General features: G+C 41.6%; 1 protein-coding gene across 1 annotated transcript in view; it reads right to left on the reverse strand.

Moving 5' to 3' along the window:
- Window positions 1-6,133: 6,133 nt before the first annotated feature.
- lama4 (laminin, alpha 4) overlaps window positions 6,134-20,294 on the reverse strand; it is a 49,047-nt gene continuing 34,886 nt past the window's right edge. Inside the window, exons 21-40 of the mRNA XM_034212406.1 lie at window positions 19,015-19,179; window positions 17,672-17,817; window positions 17,304-17,466; window positions 17,079-17,212; window positions 16,563-16,734; window positions 16,272-16,403; window positions 16,036-16,178; window positions 15,519-15,648; window positions 14,973-15,110; window positions 14,268-14,401; window positions 13,300-13,464; window positions 12,191-12,344; window positions 11,912-12,102; window positions 11,631-11,820; window positions 11,399-11,554; window positions 10,029-10,188; window positions 7,251-7,378; window positions 7,050-7,143; window positions 6,432-6,551; window positions 6,134-6,345 (exon numbers count right to left, since the gene is read on the reverse strand). Coding sequence (XP_034068297.1) covers window positions 6,200-6,345; window positions 6,432-6,551; window positions 7,050-7,143; window positions 7,251-7,378; window positions 10,029-10,188; window positions 11,399-11,554; window positions 11,631-11,820; window positions 11,912-12,102; window positions 12,191-12,344; window positions 13,300-13,464; window positions 14,268-14,401; window positions 14,973-15,110; window positions 15,519-15,648; window positions 16,036-16,178; window positions 16,272-16,403; window positions 16,563-16,734; window positions 17,079-17,212; window positions 17,304-17,466; window positions 17,672-17,817; window positions 19,015-19,179 — 2,961 coding nt within the window. The 3' untranslated portion in view covers window positions 6,134-6,199. The remainder of the gene's footprint in view (window positions 6,346-6,431; window positions 6,552-7,049; window positions 7,144-7,250; window positions 7,379-10,028; window positions 10,189-11,398; window positions 11,555-11,630; window positions 11,821-11,911; window positions 12,103-12,190; window positions 12,345-13,299; window positions 13,465-14,267; window positions 14,402-14,972; window positions 15,111-15,518; window positions 15,649-16,035; window positions 16,179-16,271; window positions 16,404-16,562; window positions 16,735-17,078; window positions 17,213-17,303; window positions 17,467-17,671; window positions 17,818-19,014; window positions 19,180-20,294) is intronic.

Consider the following 20,294-nt stretch of genomic DNA (forward strand, 5'->3'; position numbering starts at 1 on the left):
TTTTCTTTCATATTGCCACACTTGGTAACCGTTTTATAAAAGCTCACTTCAGGCCATGAAGTGAGCTTCGCGTCGGGCCGAACCACGCCCCTTAGCTGTGATATAATGAGCATATACCATGGCCTGTCGTGAGCTATTGCTTAAACATACTTCTCCACACACAGATAGAATTATGTGTTTTATGTGGTTTCTAATTTTAAGATAAAAAACCTTACATAAAAGTCTTTCAACCTAGACTGTAGAATATTCAAACACCATTTTATTGAAGTTAACAGTTTATGACATTTGCATAATTCCATACGCTTCAGTACACACTGTACACAGCAGATTTGGATTTTCACCATATTTCCATTTTTCATATTCCAAAGTCAAAACCATACACTGTTCATTTTTATCTATTTAATTCTGATTTAAAAATGTGCATAATTTGCATTACATTTTTCCAATTTCAAAATTTTAATTACATTTTTCTCATTTCTAAATTTTGATTTACATTTTCCAATTTCAGTTTTACAACATTTTAATTTAGTTTTTCCGATTTCTGTAAAAAAAAAGTTAAGTTCTGACGCCATAGGATACTTTTATAAGGAATACAAAGGTACTAGTCAGAGGATTAGTGCTTCATCTTTGATAACTTAGTAATTTCATTAAAGTATTTAAAGAGCCTGTGACAGCATCCCAACAACTGTTGTGCAATGAAATATTGGGCTACTAGTAATCTCGAACCGTCAGTTTAAAAAAGAAAAAGCGATACCGTTCCGTTAAATATCAATAATTTCGAACATCGCGGGGAAATTCCTTCGACTCATTTTGAAGTTTTGGGGGAAGCCGGAAGTGACGTCAATGCGGGAACGCTTCACTGTGCGGCGAGAGAGCCAAACACGGACAAAGTGTGTTGTCATGCGTAGAAATGGTGAATTACTGAGTTTAGGCACGTTAATAACGTTTGAATGAAGTTGACTACAGTATATTCATATTTGTCAGTGCTTTCATGTCAATTCGGCGAACATAAACATAAATGATCGTGGTGAAGATGATGATTACATTAGGATTAAAAATCGGTAGTGAGAGCTACTGAATTTCCTCCCGTAGGATGTGATATAAAAACAAATCGATTATTTTTGTAGTTGTAAACTCAAGTGGATGAAACTACATGTATTAGTGCTTTCATGTCAATTCGGCGAACATATGATAGATTAAATGATCGTGAGAATGATGATTAAAAATCGTTTGTTTGAGCCGGTCTGCATTTCCTGATGAGAAAACAAACCGATGCTTTTTGTAGTAGTAGTACACCAACATGGATTAAACGTGTGGTTTTTTTACCACAATGTTGGGGAAATTAATGGATAAAATGCACGGATTATTATTATTATTATTCCCACTCCGATCGGGACACTAGGTCCACCGTTTCCCCGCAGCGAGGCTCCCCCCGTTGACAGTTTACGTGGGCTGGGTGCAGTCGCGGACTGGCCATCGGGACGAATCCCGATGGGCCGGTACCGAAGTGGGCCGGTCGGATAAGTCACTAGCACATCCCCCATAGGCGGCGCGTGAGGCTCAGGTTTGGGAAGGCTAAATAACTTTTTTTACCTGACGCTGCCCGCCTCCGGGGTCTATAGAAAAGAGATCAACTCAGTGTGCGGAGTTTAAATCTCTCAAGTCATATTACAGGATAAAGGAAATACAGTTTAAACTGCCGTAGGCCTATGCAGAGAAAACGCAGACGTGTCGCACTTATCATTCATATTACATCATCAATCAGATCATCGATCATATAATATCATAATATATCATATATTTCCTTATCTGCCATATCTGGCCGTGCAACACTTACAGTGTCACATATTGTATGCAGAAGTATTATTTTAAGCAACACATTATGTTGACGAAACACTCGAGTCAAATGTAATTAAAGTCAGATCCACTCGTGTCTTTAGACGTGAACGCGCTCTCAGCTGGTGAGAGAAACCCTAGCTTGATTTACCGAGTTGATAACCAGCGTGACTCGTAGGACCGCTTAGCGAGATCTCGTTTGTTAGTTTGTTGTTGTTAGTTAGTTTGTTACTCAAACATATCCAGGGTATGTTGAACTGGCTTCGTAGTACAGGGCACAGGTGGCTGGCAGCGCTAATGTCAAAGACACACACATTGCATTATATTTGTATTTTACCAGGATGCAGTGACACAAATATTTACATATTTACATTTACTATCTACAGCACCCGCCGCCCCTGACATCCCCCACTCCCCCCGTTGACAATTTACTAGCGGTACCGAAGTGGGCCGGTCGAGAGTCCCGGGATGATTTTTAGTCCCAGTCCACCACTGGCTACATGACCGTATGATTGCCCATATTGACGCACCTAATTCCTAAACTTCTAACAGATACAACATAAACCAATCCTTCAGCCTCATATGAGCTCTCAGACAGGTTCAAAATTAAACTGTCATCGCTGTTTTAGCTTGCTGCTGTGTGCGCCATCGTGCGTTTACATGCAAATGCTGGGATCCTGAACGGTGCAGCTGGAGCGCTGTGCCCGCAATGACGTCACACGTAATTTGGCGGGACTTGAAGAATCCCCGAGCAGATCCAGGAATGGTCAACATTGAAGGGCAGATTAATGGTTATCAAAGTACAAATATCCAAAATCAGTTCAGTAACGGTTTTCAAGGGGACAATATTTACTCAAATTGATGGGTTTGGATGATGGGGGAAACTCGTGTCACAGGCTCTTTAACGAACATGTCACCGAAAGAAACTAAGTTGAGACCAGACGCAGTGCCAGGCTCAACTGCAGCTATTAAGGAGAGGATACGCATAAGATCAGATGCTATGACACATCCAAATTTTAGACAAAAGACGTGCAACCAAATAGATAAACTGTTGGAACAGTGGCGAACGGGAGGATTGATTCCAGCAGATGATCAACCTGGACCAACAGAAGCCCATGTAATAGCAGTATTTGACTATGAACATGAAGAACACCTACAACAGCAAAGTGCATGGGTGAAAGCTGAAAAAAGAAAACCAAGAGTTATAGGTCTGTTACATCTTCTAAAATATGTCAGTATTGGGCCGGCAGACAGCATGGATGTGGTCCAAGAAGCAGATCTGCCAATGAGGGAAGACATAGCAGGGATAACAGAAGCCGCTCCAGTTATCCAAACTCCAAGGCAGTATCCAAGCCTGACCGGAGACTCTCCTCCCGACATACCAGAGAACAACACTTTTCACCATGCTTCAATTCAATTCACCACAGGAGAGAGATAATTGGCTTATGAGGCAGGAAACCTATCCAGTGCCACTCAGCTGAAGGCGGAACTCAACAGAAGAATGGGAGAACACCGCAGAGGAATGGAAGAAGGACTCAAGACACAAGGAGTTGAAAGGCGAAGAGAAGAAGAAGCATACAAATTAATTACAGAACAAGGAAACGCAGTGAAGGCACTAAACCAAAGACTCTTGAAGCAACACGTTCTCACTCCCAACCTGTCTCATGTTGACGGTCGGTCAGGGCCCCTCTCCGTCACGGAATTACGTACAGGGTACCCCTTGAGAGTCAGTTTTCAACGGGCAGGGCGTCCCATTGACTTGCATAGAGTTCCCTGAACGTTGGTAATAGAGGAGTTGGGATCGCGGCGAAATGCTCTCCGCAGATCCATTCTCACAGCGTTTATCAACCTTTTTCTTACTCAATATCAAGCCACACTGTTACGTGCCGTAGTGTTTGTGTGGTCGTGGGTGTGTTTTTCTCTCTCTCCCTCTGACTCCCCAGGTGCAGCCTGATTGTCCCCAGGTGCAGCCTCTCCCCAGGTGCTCCCAATCCTCAATCAGGGCTTCCATATAGGACCGGAGGAGGACGGCAGTGAGAGGCCTTTTCTCGCCTTCTCATCTGGCTGCATGTGTGCAGCATGTCTCTGTGTGAGACCCAGCATAGTTGTGTGTTTATTGTAAGAGTGTTTTGTAATTTGGCTGGTGAGCCGCCTTACTTATTTACCAATTAAAACCTCACTTAAACTCCTTCAGCATTCAGTTTCCTCTCCTTTTTCTCTCGTCCGGCTATCTTGTGTGTCGCTACTTCCCTTGGTACCCCTAGATCTACAAGGGAACGTAACACACACTTATTGTTTTTACTTCTTTATTTTAATTGAATAATGTAGGACTTTTGTTGCTGTCAGTTATGCGGAGAGTAGGGGCTCAGAATACTGAAATCTGTATTGTTTCATCGTTTTTTCCTTCTAATTTTGTATTATTTTCTAAACCACACACTGTTATTTACTCAACAATAACACATAATTATCCTTGTGTTTATTTATTTGTTTGATTAATAAACACAAGTTGGAGTCCGTCAGGACCGAGGGTCGGAGCAGCTCATAGTAGTTGCTTTAGAGAATTTTACACCCGGAAGTAAGTATTCTCTCCGCTTCGCTTGACAAACCCCGTGATAGTCCTCAAGCTCTGTGATTGGATGTTTGAGTGTGCGCCGAGGGTTACGCCGAGCGTCGAACAACACTTTGAAATGGGATGGAACCACGGGTCCACCCCGTCCCCCACCCCGTCCCCAGAACTACACATGCTGGCTATTGTGTGTTTTGCAACATGTTCTATGGCACGTCTCTACTGGGAATTGTAGTTTTAAAAGACGTTTTCGTATTTCCCTTAATAAGAAGTTGCCAGTATTAAACTGTGTACATCCCTGGAGGTTTAGGGGATAGGAAACACACATGTAAAACATATAATTAATAAATGGGTGAAAATTGCTTGTGCCCATAATGGGCAGCATTAATATATACCCACATGCCAGCTAAGGTCAGAAGAGCTTTATTTAACAGCTGGTCTTATGTCTGTGACCCCTCCTGTTGTTCATTGATAAGCCTGAAACATGCACTTGTCAAGGTTCGGAGGCACATTTTGCAAATATGGCAGTAGCCATCGATCAGCTTAAGATAAGATATACTTTATTGATCCCAAGTTGGAAACATTTGCGTTACATCAGCATGTGTAACAGTTGTAAATATGCAGTGGTGTTTATTTGTAAATCATTTAGTATAATCACACAAATTCTGTGTTTTATATTGAATAATTCTGTGTTCTTTATTTATTGAATGTTCAATACCTGACAAGGTTGGAGATGAAAAACCTGGGTCGCAGGTTCCTCAACAGTGCATTACAAGACATCTATCAATATGTGTGTATACCTCCATTAAACTGTCCTATTCTGCACATTTCTTATACTATCTACATACATCTTATAAGAGTATAATACATATGTATAATATCAGTTAAAATAAGTGCTTAAACATGCAGTAGTTAAGGAGACGTAGGCGCCCTGTGACCATCAGATTTGACGACGCTGATTGGCTGAATTTATGTTTCGGCGGCATAGTTTAAAGATAGCAACAGTTGGCTTCTGCTGCACTTGCTGCACTCTCGTCTGGGCACTATGCACAGCGCCCAGACGAGAGTGTAATGATACACGGGCAAGGCCAGGCAGGAAACATGTGACTTATCAGTAACTTTAGACATCGTAACGCAATTTTAAACGAGATTTTATTGTAGATTATACATTTGACTGATACCAATTATATAATATTTACCTTGTTTATTAAAAATAAAAAATATATTTTTTTAATATATATATATATTTTTTTAATGTGGGAAGAGGGGGGGCGGTGCCGTTTGGGCAGACCGTCACTGTCCTTAGTGCTTGTGCCTGGACTCTATCTAATTTTTGTAGGGAAGAGTATGCATATAATATATATATATATTATAAACATTGCAATTATAAACATCATAAGACATTATAAATATCTCAGTAAGTGAATGCTCGCATAGTATGGTTGAGAGGTAGTACCCATAGAATCCAGTAGAGGGCTCCGCCTGTGCTTATATAACTAGGGTTACAATACGTAACCCACCATTTTGAACACTTGGTACAAACAATGTGCCAATGTGATTAGTGGGATGGTGTAAAATACAATAACAGCAGATGTGTCCCTCATATTAACACTGTAAAGAATGATGGATTATTGTTTCTCAAGGGGGTTCTGAGCCTGAAACATTTCTTTTATAATTAATCATGGTTTTATTTTCTGGTTATATACAAAGGTAAAATAAAGAAAGAAGAAGAAACATCTGACACATTTTTTATTGAATGTTAACCAGCGAGAGTTTTTCATGTGTTTCAGTGATGGTTTATGCTGCTGGACAGGTTCCAACACTGACCGCTCCACTGACCAGAGCCGCTTTGCTGAAGCTCACCCGGCTGTTATTGATGGTCAGGTTCCTCATACAGCCTACGTAAGCCTTCCTGGTAGCAATGCCCTCTGGGAGGGAGGGATCTGAGAGGTGGAAGAGTACATCACAGGATTAGAAAGGAGTCATGTTTGTTTATCAGGAGATTATCAGAAATGTATTGGTGGTTCACCTTGGGCTCCACCGATAAACACCGGCTTCTTGGTATCTGTGGAGCTGGGGTTCAGAGGTCCAACCACATGGTTGACCTCAGAATCCACGTCCAGCTGGACAACGTTGGCATCACGGATCACTAACATCAAGCAGGAATTGATTACACAGTATTCTTCAAGGAATGTAAAAGTGTACATTCAGTATGTGAGCAAATGTTCTTAGTCTACCACTCAAGTGGCCAAAAGTGAACCATTGTGCCTCTCAAGGGGCTCTTCTTTTTTTATTTTGGAAGTTCCACCTCAGCTACTTAATTAAGGTTAAATAAAGTGTGAATTAAAAAAACAGAGAGTCAGAGATAGATTAAGGCATACAAATGTCCCCATGGAAACCAGTTAAAGTCACCATTTTTAATCTCACTATAAAAACTGCAAAATGAAACTATCCCATGGCAAAAAAATAACCCTTTAAATGATAGCTTTTGAACAAGTTTTAAAGTTTTAATTCCTATATCTTTTATGAATTGTCTTTTATTTTCCATTGTTTTATGTGTTATTGCCTTTGTAAAGAACTTTGAATTGCCTTGTGTCAGAAAATGAACTATATAAACTAACCTTAACCTTAATTGGGAAATTCTTACCAGTGATTCTGTTCCAGTGGCCAGCACACAGACTCTGTCTTGGTTTCACCTTTGTGAAGAACTCATGAGACCCATCATTCACAAGAACCACCACCTGGAAACACACAGCAGCATGTTATTATATTGAACAGAAGACGTGTTTTCAATTGACATAATTTGACCTAAATATGTTGTTTTCTGGATAGCAGTGCCATGACTTACCACTCCTTGATCAAGGAATATTGTGAAATCGCCCTCTGCTGTTTTCACATGCAACAGCATCCCAGATGGCACCCGGGAGCGCACCTCCATCACCAGCTCAAACCTCAACCCGAGGTCAAAAGTCTCATCTGAGAGGAGCAGGAGCAAGAGGAAGTGAATTCTGGGTACCTTATCCATTTAAAGCAGGGGTGGGGAACCTTTTTCCTCTCAAGGGCCATTTCAATTTTTTCAACATCCTCCGAGGGCCGTACAAATTATTGACCTCTGCTTAAAAATACTAAAATCACAGCCCATTCATTTGGCCTTTCTTTCATGCTGTGCAAAGAAAAAGCAACCTCTTAGTCCAGATATCTTACCATGACTTGCGCATGCATGCACGTGCACGGTGTGGCATGACCACCAAAACAGAAGGATATGGACACAAGATGTGTGCAAATGTATTTAGTTTCCTATCCATGTGAACATGATTTAAGTGGGGGGGACCTAACCTCCTCTAGGGGGGTCCGGGGGGCATGCTCCCCCGGGAAGATTTTTAAATGTTGAAGTTAAAAACATCAATCTGGTGCACTTTGAGAGCAACATGAAGAGATCTATCAATACATCTCTCAACACCCATATGAAACAGAAATGGAAGCAGATTTTATTTTTCTTTATGGATATTTTACAAATCACTCCCCTTTTAAACTGTATTCTTGTTTATTAATAACAACTTACTTTACTGTCATATAGTATTTTATACCTGTTTACTTTATTCTCTTATTTTTTAATAACTATAATGATCATATAAAGATGTGCCTTTACCTCACTGGTTGTAGAAAAAGCTTCTTATATTCGTTAGCATAGCTAGCTAACCAGATGCTAACAACAAAGTTATTGACTGTATGATCAGTATGTCAGATGAACAGATCGCCACTGGGCTTTCAACTGAAGACACAGCCACGCAAAAACTGCGGCATGTGTACGGCTCCTTATGGATACTGACATTTTTGAAGTGCCGGAGTGGAGCGGCGTTCTGGTGCTCTCCGTGAGCACTACACCCCTGTCAGACAAGACATATACCACGTGATGACACGTTAGGCTCGTGTTGTGTTCAAGGACCCTGACCTTGGCCAGGAAAAACAGGCCCTCGCTTGTTTAATTCTTTTGCGGTCTAGATTTGTTTAATTTTTTATTTTTAGCGTGTGTTTATGAATTACCTCGAGGGCCGTACCAAATGGTCTCGTGGTCCGTATACGGCCCGGAGGTCCCCCTGATTGATGATTTAGGGCTTCACATTTGTATAGACTCAGCCATGTTTCTCTGTGGTGCACGTGTGAAATGACTCTCTTGTTCAACAGCTGCAGATCAGCTCACTAGTTCGTAGGGGCTTTTTATTCCCCATCTGCTGCCCTCCCCCCTCAGCGGATACACTACTTCACCACAGTTGCAGTGAGGCTATCATGTTCCCTCACCCTACCAATCTCTCTCTATGTATATGCAGGGCCGGTTATAGCCAATTTGATGCCCTAGGCGATATTTTAGCTGCCCCCCCCCCTCCCTATGGAATATATAAAGAATACATGAAAAATCTATACAAAAGACAAATACACTACAAAAACAGAAACTTATTGACATAGGTAATTTACATCAAAAAGGCTTCAAATGTATTCAGTATTGTATGAACATGTTTGAATTGGAGGGTGGACATTACCACCCGGAAAAAAAAATGTGAACATTTTAAAGTAAAATGCTTCAATCTGGTGCACACAATTACTAGAGACTACATCTGGGGGTACAACTCTAAAACACCCATATGAAAAAGATTTAATAATCAAATAAGTATGTGAACATAACCAATAACATACCATAGCCAATAACAAATAAATGGAACACATTTTATTGTTGTTGTTCATTCATATCTTATTTTACCTAGTAAACATTTATTTAGTAATTTAGCAATTTTTTTATCCCTCCAGTTTTAAACAATACTTTTGGTTTACTGTCCTATAGTATACATTGAAATGATTTCAAACCTGTTTATCCCAATAATTGTAAAGGAGTGCCTTGGAAATATGTGTTTACATAAATTGTGATCAAACCGTTTGAGACCCACTGAAATAACTTAGACTAAAGTTAACTATCTAAACACTGAGAGAGTCCTTTACCTCATTGAGCTGTAGTTATCAGCCTCTCAGTCTGTCAGGAGAGAGCTCCCCTCCACCTTTGTTGTAGAATCATCTTCTTCTTATATCCGTTAGCGCAGCTAGCACCAGATGCTAATAACAACAGCGCCGGTACCTCGCTCCCACGCTCACTCGCACTTTGGCTGTGAGCTGCGGGCGCCAGATAAGCCAACATCCCCCACTTTCATCACTTACAGCGCCCATCGTACAGGGCAAATGAAAAGTGTAACCGGGGTGAAAAAGGTGTTACCTTTACTTAATTATGAATATTGTTACATCAAGGCCGAAAATTAGGATGAGCACCAACGGTCAAAAATGTTTTTCCCCCTCCCAGAGCTGCCAGCGCAGCACCCCCCCAGATCTGGCGCTCTAGGCGACCGCCTATGCCAAAAACCGGCCCTGTGCATATGGGATGGTGAAAGGCTAGAGGGGCTTTGAGTTTTCCAGAAGGAAATCTAATGCGCCCTGTAATATACCAGATGTTCAGTTTAAAAATAGATCCTGCCCAATGTAAATGGTGTTTCCACAAAAACAACCCTGTGCAACTTTAAATGTATGCAATGCGACAACTAAGATGTCTTTTGTATTACATTTTTGAAAAGTACTATAAATTTACCAAGCAGGACGTATCCTCCTTCCTCTGAGAAGAATGTCCCCACCTCAGAAAGTCCCTCGAAGCATGGGGTGACCCCAAAAGTCTCTGTCACCGAGGACAGCCACTGGCCATCGAGCTGCAGGTTCTTCAGACAGCCGGTGAAGCTGTATGCAGAGTTTCTCTGAAGGGAAACACATGGGGACCAATTTCAGACTGGTTAGTCTATAAACTCATAGGGAGGGCCCTCGTGTACAGTAGCTCAGTTGGTAGAGCTGACATCACATTTACTGGGGCTCGGTCCCCAAGCTGAGCCCCCGGATTCGAATCCAGCCCGGGAAGATGTGCCGCCTGTCATCCCCCCTGTCTCCCCCTTTCATAGCTGTCACTCAAATAGAGGCCCTGGTTACCCAACAGTCGGTTTCTCTTACAAATAAATAGTTGAATCATTAGGAAATAAAACACATCCCAAGGGTTGTACCCAATACAGTAATCTATGACAATTTCCAGAGGTGGCTAAAGTAAACTAACTAAGATGGATATGGTATGTAACAATACTCAATCAGACATGACTCTTATTTATTTATGCTACTGTTGTTACATTTAAGCAATTACAAGTAAGTGTAAATTGCTGCTGTTTAGCATGAGCTAAAGAGGCTAGCGAATGGGCTTAGATATGTCTCATAATTATTTGTGGGAACATAAAAATAATTTGTTTGTAAATATGTGATTTGTAAATGTAAAACACCATCCACAAATGCATTTAAAAGATTTGCAAACTCACCTTACCACTGCACTGGTAAGGTAAAACTAGGCCAATTTATAAGATGTGAAGTGCTTTGTAACTTTGACCCGCTTGACTGAATACACACAAAACAATGAAGAAAGAGTTATCTCTGGGCTGCTTCACTGCCAGCTGCTCCCCCGGGACCCGAAAGTGGCGTATAGCCTTTACTTCAACATCAATGCATACGAATGTGCTCGATATATGCTGTATTGAACCAATAAACTAACACAAATTAACTGTATCACTATAACATGATGATGGTGATAAAGAATACATCTAACGTTCCGCTGTTCATTATAATACAAAAACATCATGCTCTTACTTTGAAAACCATGCAGAAATGTCGTCATCAGCCGGCCATCACGTGTTTTCCGAAAATAACCGAGTGACACGAGTAGAGCACCCTGAGCTGAGCACAGCTGGGTGTCTGGATGTCTGCCGGTATAACCATATATGTCCGGTAGACACAATGGGTCATAATTTACAGAGACTTGTCAAAGGTTAGCCTTTTTATTCGGTGCTACAGACCTTGATAGAATTTTCATGCTACAAATGACCCACGCTGTGTTCATGGTTTAATCTCTTCAACAAAAACTTGCATCCATACCTGAATATTCTTTTGGGCTCTCCCAGGAGGAACCCCTCCCACGAACAGGGGACTGCTGACATGCCAGGAGACATTGCTTCCCTGAACTCTGTCCTCCAGCACTGTGAGCCCATCAATAATCAACCGGCCCATACTCCCATCACGGATAAAAACCACCTGCAACAGGAGAAGAGAGGAGGTCGTCAGCTTCATGGCTAAACATGCATCAACTCACTTTTGACGTCACACTTACATTGTGCCATGCACCGTCATTATATTTCTCCTCGCTCCTGATTTTGACTCTTTGCTCTTCTACATTGAAAGTGTATACGAGCTTCCCGTGGGCCAGGAACAGGGCCATGAAGTTGTCCTCTTGGACGTCAGATACATAAAAGATGAGGCCAAACGATGAGTTGGTCTTCAGGGACAAGGAGAAGTGGGACCTGTGAGAAGATAGTCGCATTAAGCACTGTGTTCAGAAAGAAAGAGCTGTGAACACTTGTGACCCTGAGGTAGGTTCTGTTCCTTAAACACCTTTCAGAGAGGGACTCCGGGAGGTTTGTGAGGTGCTGCCTGCTGTTGGCGATGCCGCCGTAGTGGAAGGCTTGGCGGGTTGCCCTTGGGCTTGAAGAGAGATAGCAGGTCTCCATGCTGAGCTCGGACGGCTCCTGCTCATCACTCCTCAGTTCCATCAGGCCCAGGGGGAGGCTGGACTCCCTGCTGACCTATGAGAGGGTTTATTGAATGTCAGGATGACACAGATCATAGCAACAAAATGAAGAATGACAGTTGTCCAGCACTCTTCGGTCCTACCTTCTGTGACATGCTCTGTCTGGCTCTAGAACTATGTTCCCTGTGCCTGGACAGCAGAGCAGCAGGGGGCCGCTGGACGGGGCAGTCCTGCAGGGACGTCTGCACCTTCTCTGTGTACCGCTGGAAGTCCTCAGGCTCTATGTCCCGGTCCTGTCTACAGAAATACAGGAACAAGAAGGACAGATGAAGGAGCTGTAGGATGTCTCAACACACCCGCTCGTCTCCATAGCAACAACTTCTCAGCTCACAGCTTTATTTGTTAGTCTCTTCCAGATGTGGCAATAGTACTCAGATCTTGTACTTAAGTAAAAGTAAAGTACTCAGATCTTGTAGTTGAGTAAAAGTAAAAGTACTCAGATCTTGTACTTGAGTAAAAGTAGAAGTACTCAGATCTTGTACTTGAGTAAAAGTAGAAGTACTCAGATCTTGTACTTGAGTAAAAGTAGAAGTACTCAGATCTTGTACTTGAGTAAAAGTAGAAGTACTCAGATCTTGTACTTGAGTAAAAGTAGAAGTACCAGAGTGTAGGAATACTCTGTTACAAGTAAAAGTCCTGCATTCAAAATGTTCCTCAAGTGAAAGTAGAAAAGTATTATCATCAAAATATAGTGAAAGTAGCGACAGTAAAAGTATTCGTTGTGCAGATTGGTCCGTTTCAGAATAATATATATGATATGTTTTATAATGATTGATCATGAAAGTGTTCTCAAAGCTGGTAAAGGTGCAGCTAGTTTGAATGACTTTGTATACTGCAGGGTAGCTGGTGGATTTACTCCAGGTGGAACTAAAGTCTGATTCAACACTTGATTATATTTCACATCATTCATCCACATCTGTGAAGTAACTAAAGGTATTAAATACATGTAGTGGAGGAGAAGTACACCATGTACCTCTGAATTGTATTGGGGTAAAAGTACAGAGTAGCAAGACATTGAAATACTCAAGTACAAATACCTCAACATTTTACAGTAGGCTACTTGAGTAAATGTACTTAGTTACTTAACACCACTGGTCTCTTCCTCACATAACAGGAGAGGAGGTAGAAGCTACAGAGATATGAAGGGGCAGCGGGCCCTGGGCGGTCCTGTGGGGACCCTCGGGGGGGTTACCTGTTGATGTAGGCGTAGCTGATGCAGCCGGTGAAGTTCTTGAAACTGCTGCTGGGAGAGCCTCCATAGTAGAAGGTCTGTACAGCAGAACCTGAGGAGGCTTTCGGGGCAGATGATGGACGTTTCTTCTCCTGCTTGTCTTTGTCGTCCACCAACAGTGAATACCTGGTGAACAGTTTAACCAGGTGCTCATAAATGATCTTTAGCCACAGTGCTCTTCTATAACTGCCTACCCACTAAACACCACCCTACGTGTCCTTTTTGGCTGCCTGTCTGCATTATATTTCAAATATGTCTCAACAATCTCTACATGAGAAGTTCTGAACCGAAGAGGTGTTCAGTCAGTGAATAAGTAGCTATATATCTGCCTTTAATGATCGGTTTCTAGAGGGACAGACCTCTTCGCCTTTTTTGTCATGCTGGTTAACTGTGATGCTGATAAAGCCACATGTTTTGTTTGTCTGGAAGCTGTTGGTTCTTATCAGTAAACTGAAATTGTACAGAAGGTCTGTAACTCTATTAGGAGGTTTATTAGTTACTAGTCCACACATATCAGTCTTGTTATTTGCAATCAGGAGATTGGTGGTTTAATCCCCGGCAGCTACGCACAACAAAGTGTCCATGGGCAAGATACTGAACCCCTAACACACGTGTGTGTGTGTGTGTGTGTGTGTGTGTGTGTGTGTGTGTGTGTGTGTGTGTGTGTGTGTGAGTGTGTGTGTGTGTGTGGTGTGTGTGTTTGGATGAATGTGTGTGCATGTGTTAATGTTGACATGTAGTGTAACACTTTGAGTATCAGAAAACTAAGGGTTGAGCAATCAAATAATCTTGAAATTGAAACAAATTGTTCTTTCTAAGAGGAGTCTGATGTCATACAGTTGAGAGGACACTGTATGAAGAGCTGGCCAACCCAACATAATTTTGATACATAAGACAGCTGTTGGCAGCTGTGATGTCGGCATACTTACTTCTGACTGTTTACTGAGGCCACTAAGAAGTGTGTCCTTCCATCATTGTATTGTTTCTTGTGTGATTTAACCCGCGTGCCTCTGCAGGTCAGCACCACGGCTCCATTCTCCAGGGATATGCTGAACTCTTCTGACTGAAGTAGGAGAGAATATTGTAAAAGCTAGAACTTAGCAGCACAATTACAACTTGTTACAAACTCCTCCAAGGAAGTATCTTGATCTGTCTTTTAGGACAACATTATACTTCTGTTTATCCTAGTTTTCCAATCCAACCATTTGAAATGCTGCATTACAGTCATTTCAGTCAGTAGGGGCTTGGACTGGGAGCTATAGGGTCGCCAGTTCAAGTCCCCGACCAGACCTACATTTGGAGTGTGGACTTCTACTTGGAGAGGTCCCAGTTCACCTCCTGCCCTGCCGTGGTGCCCTTGAGCAAGGCACCGGACATCCCCCTTCCCCCCCCCACTCCCATTGCTCCCCGGGCGCTGTGCAATAGCTGCCCACTGCTCCTAGTACTAGACTCCTGGTACTAGACTCCTGGTACTAGACTCCTGGTGCTAGGATGGGTTAAAAGCAGAGAACACATTTCACTGTGTGTGCTGTGTGCTCTGCATGTGTGACCATTAAAGAGGGTTTCATCCCTCCCAATTGTATTACACACAAGTGACTTTCCTATGGTGTGTAAAGACAAAGATTAATGTATACCCCTTCATTCGTGTAGAACAGGAGTCCGGCCGGCTGCAGTGTTCTGAAATTCAGTCCTCCCTCAAAGTTGTCGAAGGGTGAGACCTTGGCTGTTGATCCCAGGTAGCTCTCACCAGTGAAATAGGCTTTACGGGACATCTGTCACAAGAACAACACATATCACTTTCAGCACCTGTTACCTTTCACCCTCCGTTCAGCTTACAATTCAGTAATCCCCCAATAAGACTGTGAGTAGACTCACATGAAAGCTGTTGAACTATATATAAATTATTTTCTCTTGATTAACGAACAAACGATAACGATAATACTTTAATGGTCAGATCAAGTCTGAAATTTGACTTGCATCTCAGCAGCTCCATTTGTAACATCAACATGGACAAAAATACAAGACACAATACATGAAAAAAAATCACTGACAGAAAAATGCACAAAGATTGAGATGGATTGTTTGTTCTACTCATTGTGAGATCCATCACCCACAGTGTATTGGTTCCACAGGCACACATGCAGAGCAGACAGAGTGTGAAAAGGTGGAGCAGCACTCACAAAGGACTCCTCGGGGCAGCCACTGCTGATGCCAATGGTGCCAGGCTCCTCCAGCAGATTGAAGTCTTTTTTCTGGAACTGGAACCCTTTCACACAGCCTTTCAGACCCAGGACAGCAGACAGCTCCGGCCTGTGGTCATACACTTCCTGTCAGCATCTTTAGGGAAATTCTCAGCTGCACTACACAATGTGTAATATAATTGTTGCTGCCAAATTTCAAAGGGGGGGTTTCTCATATTTAGACGCCAACTCTCACATTTTGATATAGTCACCATAAGGATATCTTTTGACAAACTGAAATGTAAAATGTAAAAACTGTAAGTGGAATCCAAACGTTTTTACAATAAACTGTATAGACATTTTCTCCTCGGAACAGGTCTGCAACCAACCAGCTGTCTCTTGCAGATAAGATGGGCTGTTGCCACTTGGAGGGAATTATTTCTACATGGAAAACAGACCTCAGTTGTATTGAACAGTGTTCCATGTTTAATAAGATTTGTAAGTATTGTTAACTCACCTGGATTTTAAAATGCTTGAGGGAGCCCCACCTATGTAGATATCGGAGAAAGGCAGTGTAGTTTTTGGATTCTCCAAAGATTTAACATGGCTCTTGTCCACCAGCAGGATAACCTTCTTTGACTGATGGTAGATTACTGACACCTGTGCAAACGGCAACGCATAATTCATTTACAAGTTCACGTTGACTTCCAGTTCAAATGGTCTAACTAGCCAAATGAGAAGAGGGGATTATACCTCATGGTATCGTGCATCATTTATTTGCAGCTTTGGTATTTTATCTTCTAAAAGTTGAGGCCCTTTGCTGAAGCCAAAGTCATACATCAGCCGCAGGAAGCCATTCTTTAACTCTAAAAGGAAGAAATTATCCTGGAAAGAAAGATTGTTTAAAACATTACAAAACTGAAAAAGGAAGAATTAAGTCAGCGTGTGAAAACAATGTTACTCGTGAAAGAAAAATCTAAATTAAGTACAAATTGTTTTCAAATAAATCAAAGTTCCTTTGTGTAACATTAAAGCCAGTCTCACCGCCTGGACCATAAGGAGAAGGACGCCATCGTTTGCCACAGTTCGTACTGCTATATCAAATCTGGTGACCACACCAAACCGGCCCCTCCTCTCAATATTATTGATGAGTGCGTAGCCCGTTCCATCAAACAGGTAGCTGGCAATGCGACTCTGGGAAAATGCCAACTTGTACCTGAGAGCAGAAGGAGAAATATTATTTGATATAATAAAATGAACATTATATGTGATGAATTCCGAATGTCCCAGATCTCCTGGGGGCCCCGAAAGTCCCGGCGTTTTTTTCTGTATGCTTCCAATTGGTTTTGTTATTTTAATCAACAGATTCTTTGTTAGGGAATTTCAACCAATCAAGTTTAGTTCTTATTGTACTCGCATTGTGAAAATAAATATAGTGTATTTAATTACATCCAATAAATCTGACTGAATTAGCTGGGTAGGTGAGGATGAGTCAGGGCCCACAGCACATGTCTGCCCTGGGGCCCTGTAACTGGTAAATCATGCAAATGTGTACTGTACCTGGGGCACGGTGTTGATGTAATCAAGTCCATTTTGTGAGTGTCTTTGAAATTGTAAAGACTGATCACGTCATTGTTCAGCGAACCCAACTCGATGCAGCCCACAAAAGGAGCAAGACTCAGAAGAGGTGGGAGCTGGTCAATCAAAAAACGTCTCATTTTATTTCGGAAAAAGCATTGAGTTAATGATTCACTTGTAATGATGGACTCTTGTGAAAGGCCTTACCCTGATATCCGATGGGACGCCACCTACAAAGAACACAATATCCTTGGGGTCGATGTCGAACAGTGAGTCAGCGCCCGGAGCTTCTCCTTTCTGGATGAACTTCTGCTCATCTGTGGAGCTCTGGCTGGGGATGGTCAGAAATACTTTTCCATGTCTGCCCAGCCTGCAAGCAAAGAGCACCAAGGAGCATGAGAGAGACGAACTCATGATTTATGGAAGTATACCTAAGACCTTTTTATAGCTTTGGTAAAAGCATTGAACATTCAAATTACAAATTTGTTGAAATCATAATTGTGTTACTGTGGCAACTTTAACAAATCTGTTGTACGAGAGATAACAACCTCAAGTGTACTCCTAAAGTGTATTACCTCTCTACTTTGATGTAGTTGAAGACTGCGGGCCACTGGCTCACAGGCTTTGAACTCAGTGGAATCTCAACATCTTCTCCCCCCAGGTTGTACACGTACACCAGGTTGTCATTCTTGATAGCCAGTCCCATGTAGTCTTTCTTACCCTGTAAAACAGCAGAACATCCTCATGGTGAGTTCAAATCCTGTTTCCCTATCATGGCCTTAGTATTTCATCATTTTACAACAGCTGCATTCATTTCCCACTGAGAAATGACCTGATTTGTTATGAATGTTTTATGATCTATAACCCTGAAATGTAGTAGTTTGAAGAACATCACTCATTTCAGATTAGCTATAGTGCTCATGCTGAGGCTATTGTTCCACACTGAAAAGCCAGGGACATAAACACTGGATAGATGACAGTGGCAGTGAAATCACCAAGGTGAAGTGTTCAGCAGAACAGAGAGGCCTCACATGCTTTCTGTGTCCCGGTGAGCGGGGGCTAACACTGTCTATGTAAATTAGGTCTAACTTTGAAGCCACACACATGCACTATTGTCACTACCGTCTGTTGGAGACCTTTTGAAAGGGCAACTGTGCGTTTTCAAAGCCTGTCATTCCTGCCACTGTGATCATAACATATACATTAATATAACTATTCATGTCCACAAGTGGCCCCCTGCTTTTCTCTTCGCCCTGATCCACTTGTTTAGTGTTGTCAGCTAACGTTACATGCCAGGTTGTTCCCCACAAGTAATCAGAGGTCAGAGAAGTATTCAGATCATGTACTTGAATACAAGTTGTACCAGAGTGTAGGAATACTCTGTAACAACTTGTTAGTTATAAGTAACTAAGTACATTTGCTCAAGTACTCAAGTACAATTCAGAGGTAAATGGTGTACTTTTCCTCCACTACATGTATGTAATACCTTTAGTTACTTTACAGATCTGGATGAATGATGTGAAATATAATCAAGTGTTGAATCAGACTTTAGTTCCACCTGGAGTAAATCCACCAGCTACCCTGCAGTATACAAAGTCATTCAAACTAGCTGCACCTTTACCAGCTTTGAGAACACTTTCATGATCAATCAGTATAAAACATATCATATATATTATTCTGAAATGGACCAATCTGCACAACGACTACTTTTACTGTCGCTACTTTAACTATATTTTGATGAGAATACTTTTCTACTTTCACTTGAGGAACATTTTGATTGCAGGACTTTCACTTGTAAGTTGTTATAATGGCTCCCATCTGTATCCACTAAGCATTCCGTCTGGTAGGCTTTAGTTATATAGTAACTGATTAGCCTAACCCACATGGCAAAGCAACACACTTATTTTGTGTTCCTCACATTTCTGTCTCCCAGGTATAAGATGAAGCGGTCCTCAATGGGATCCTTGTCAGGGTCCACTCTCATGAACAAACTGATGGACGTCACTGTCTTCAGGTCTTCCAGGTTGCTGTGAGGATGGACCTCCACTGAAGACTGACCGTTAAACTTCATGGACACTTGCACCTAATGAAAACAACCAGAAAGGGTCATGGTGAGATACATTTGAGGAGTTTTTTTTGTAGCAAACATTGTAAATGTAAAAGCGATTCATTCAATATCCTAAAGAGGAAAACTCCCTGTTAGCTATAAGCATCTGACTATTTGGTAATGGTTTATTAATGAATAGTTCAAAGGTTTCAGCCTCTGTGATCCATGATGGTGATCAGTTTGTAATGTGATGGAACGGGAAATGCATCGCCGTGTTTTTCTAAAAAGGTAGGCTGCCCATCGACGGTTTAGGACAAGCTCACACTTTACTTCTTACCTGCTAGAGCTAACTTTGTGTAGTTTCCATTAGCTTAAACTGACAGATGCTGTAGTATGGAATCAAAAAAGCTTTTGGAAATGTGAGGTTGATGGCTCAGTAATTTTACTGTTTTTTTAGAAGGTTGCTACATTTACAAATGGTCAATGTCTATATAAGTTCTCATAAGAATGTGGCAACGTGGTCTGTGTGTGCATCCTCAATTTTAAGTACAAAAGTTCTAAAGCTTTAGCGCAGGGCTATTCAATTACAAATTCAGTTGGGCCAGATTTTATAACTAGAACATTCAGCTGGGCCAGACATTCAGCAGCCTGTAAAAAGCAGGTTTAAACCAACACATATTAGTGCGATGAAAAACATGCAATTTGTATTCATTGTTCATCTAACAAAGGAACGTCAAAAAGTGCATAAAAACACAACAAATTAGCATTAATTTAACAGAATCTGAGGCATCTCAAAGTGCATAAAAAACAAAAAGTGCACAGTTGTAGCATTTGTGTGCTTTAGAAGTAAAATATTCATGTTATTCTTTGAACCAGTCACATCACAACGTGCATTTAACTGAATACAATAATAGCAGTCTAACCCTCCGGTATCACTGTGGACGTTTTTGTCCATATGGGTCATTTTTCACTTTTCATTTTGCAATAACTTTGGTTGTGTTGGTGCAAAAGGCCTGATTGTTTGTAACAAGGCTATTTTCAGGATTTTAACCCTTTAAATGCCATTTTGAATACATGAAACCGCTGTTTTTTTCATGATGAAAACAGAGAAAATTAGTTATTTTCCAAAAAATACATATCTGGAGAATGGC

The sequence above is a fragment of the Gymnodraco acuticeps genome, unplaced genomic scaffold (assembly GCF_902827175.1).
Source record: "Gymnodraco acuticeps unplaced genomic scaffold, fGymAcu1.1, whole genome shotgun sequence".
In the NCBI taxonomy this organism is placed as follows: domain Eukaryota; kingdom Metazoa; phylum Chordata; class Actinopteri; order Perciformes; family Bathydraconidae; genus Gymnodraco; species Gymnodraco acuticeps.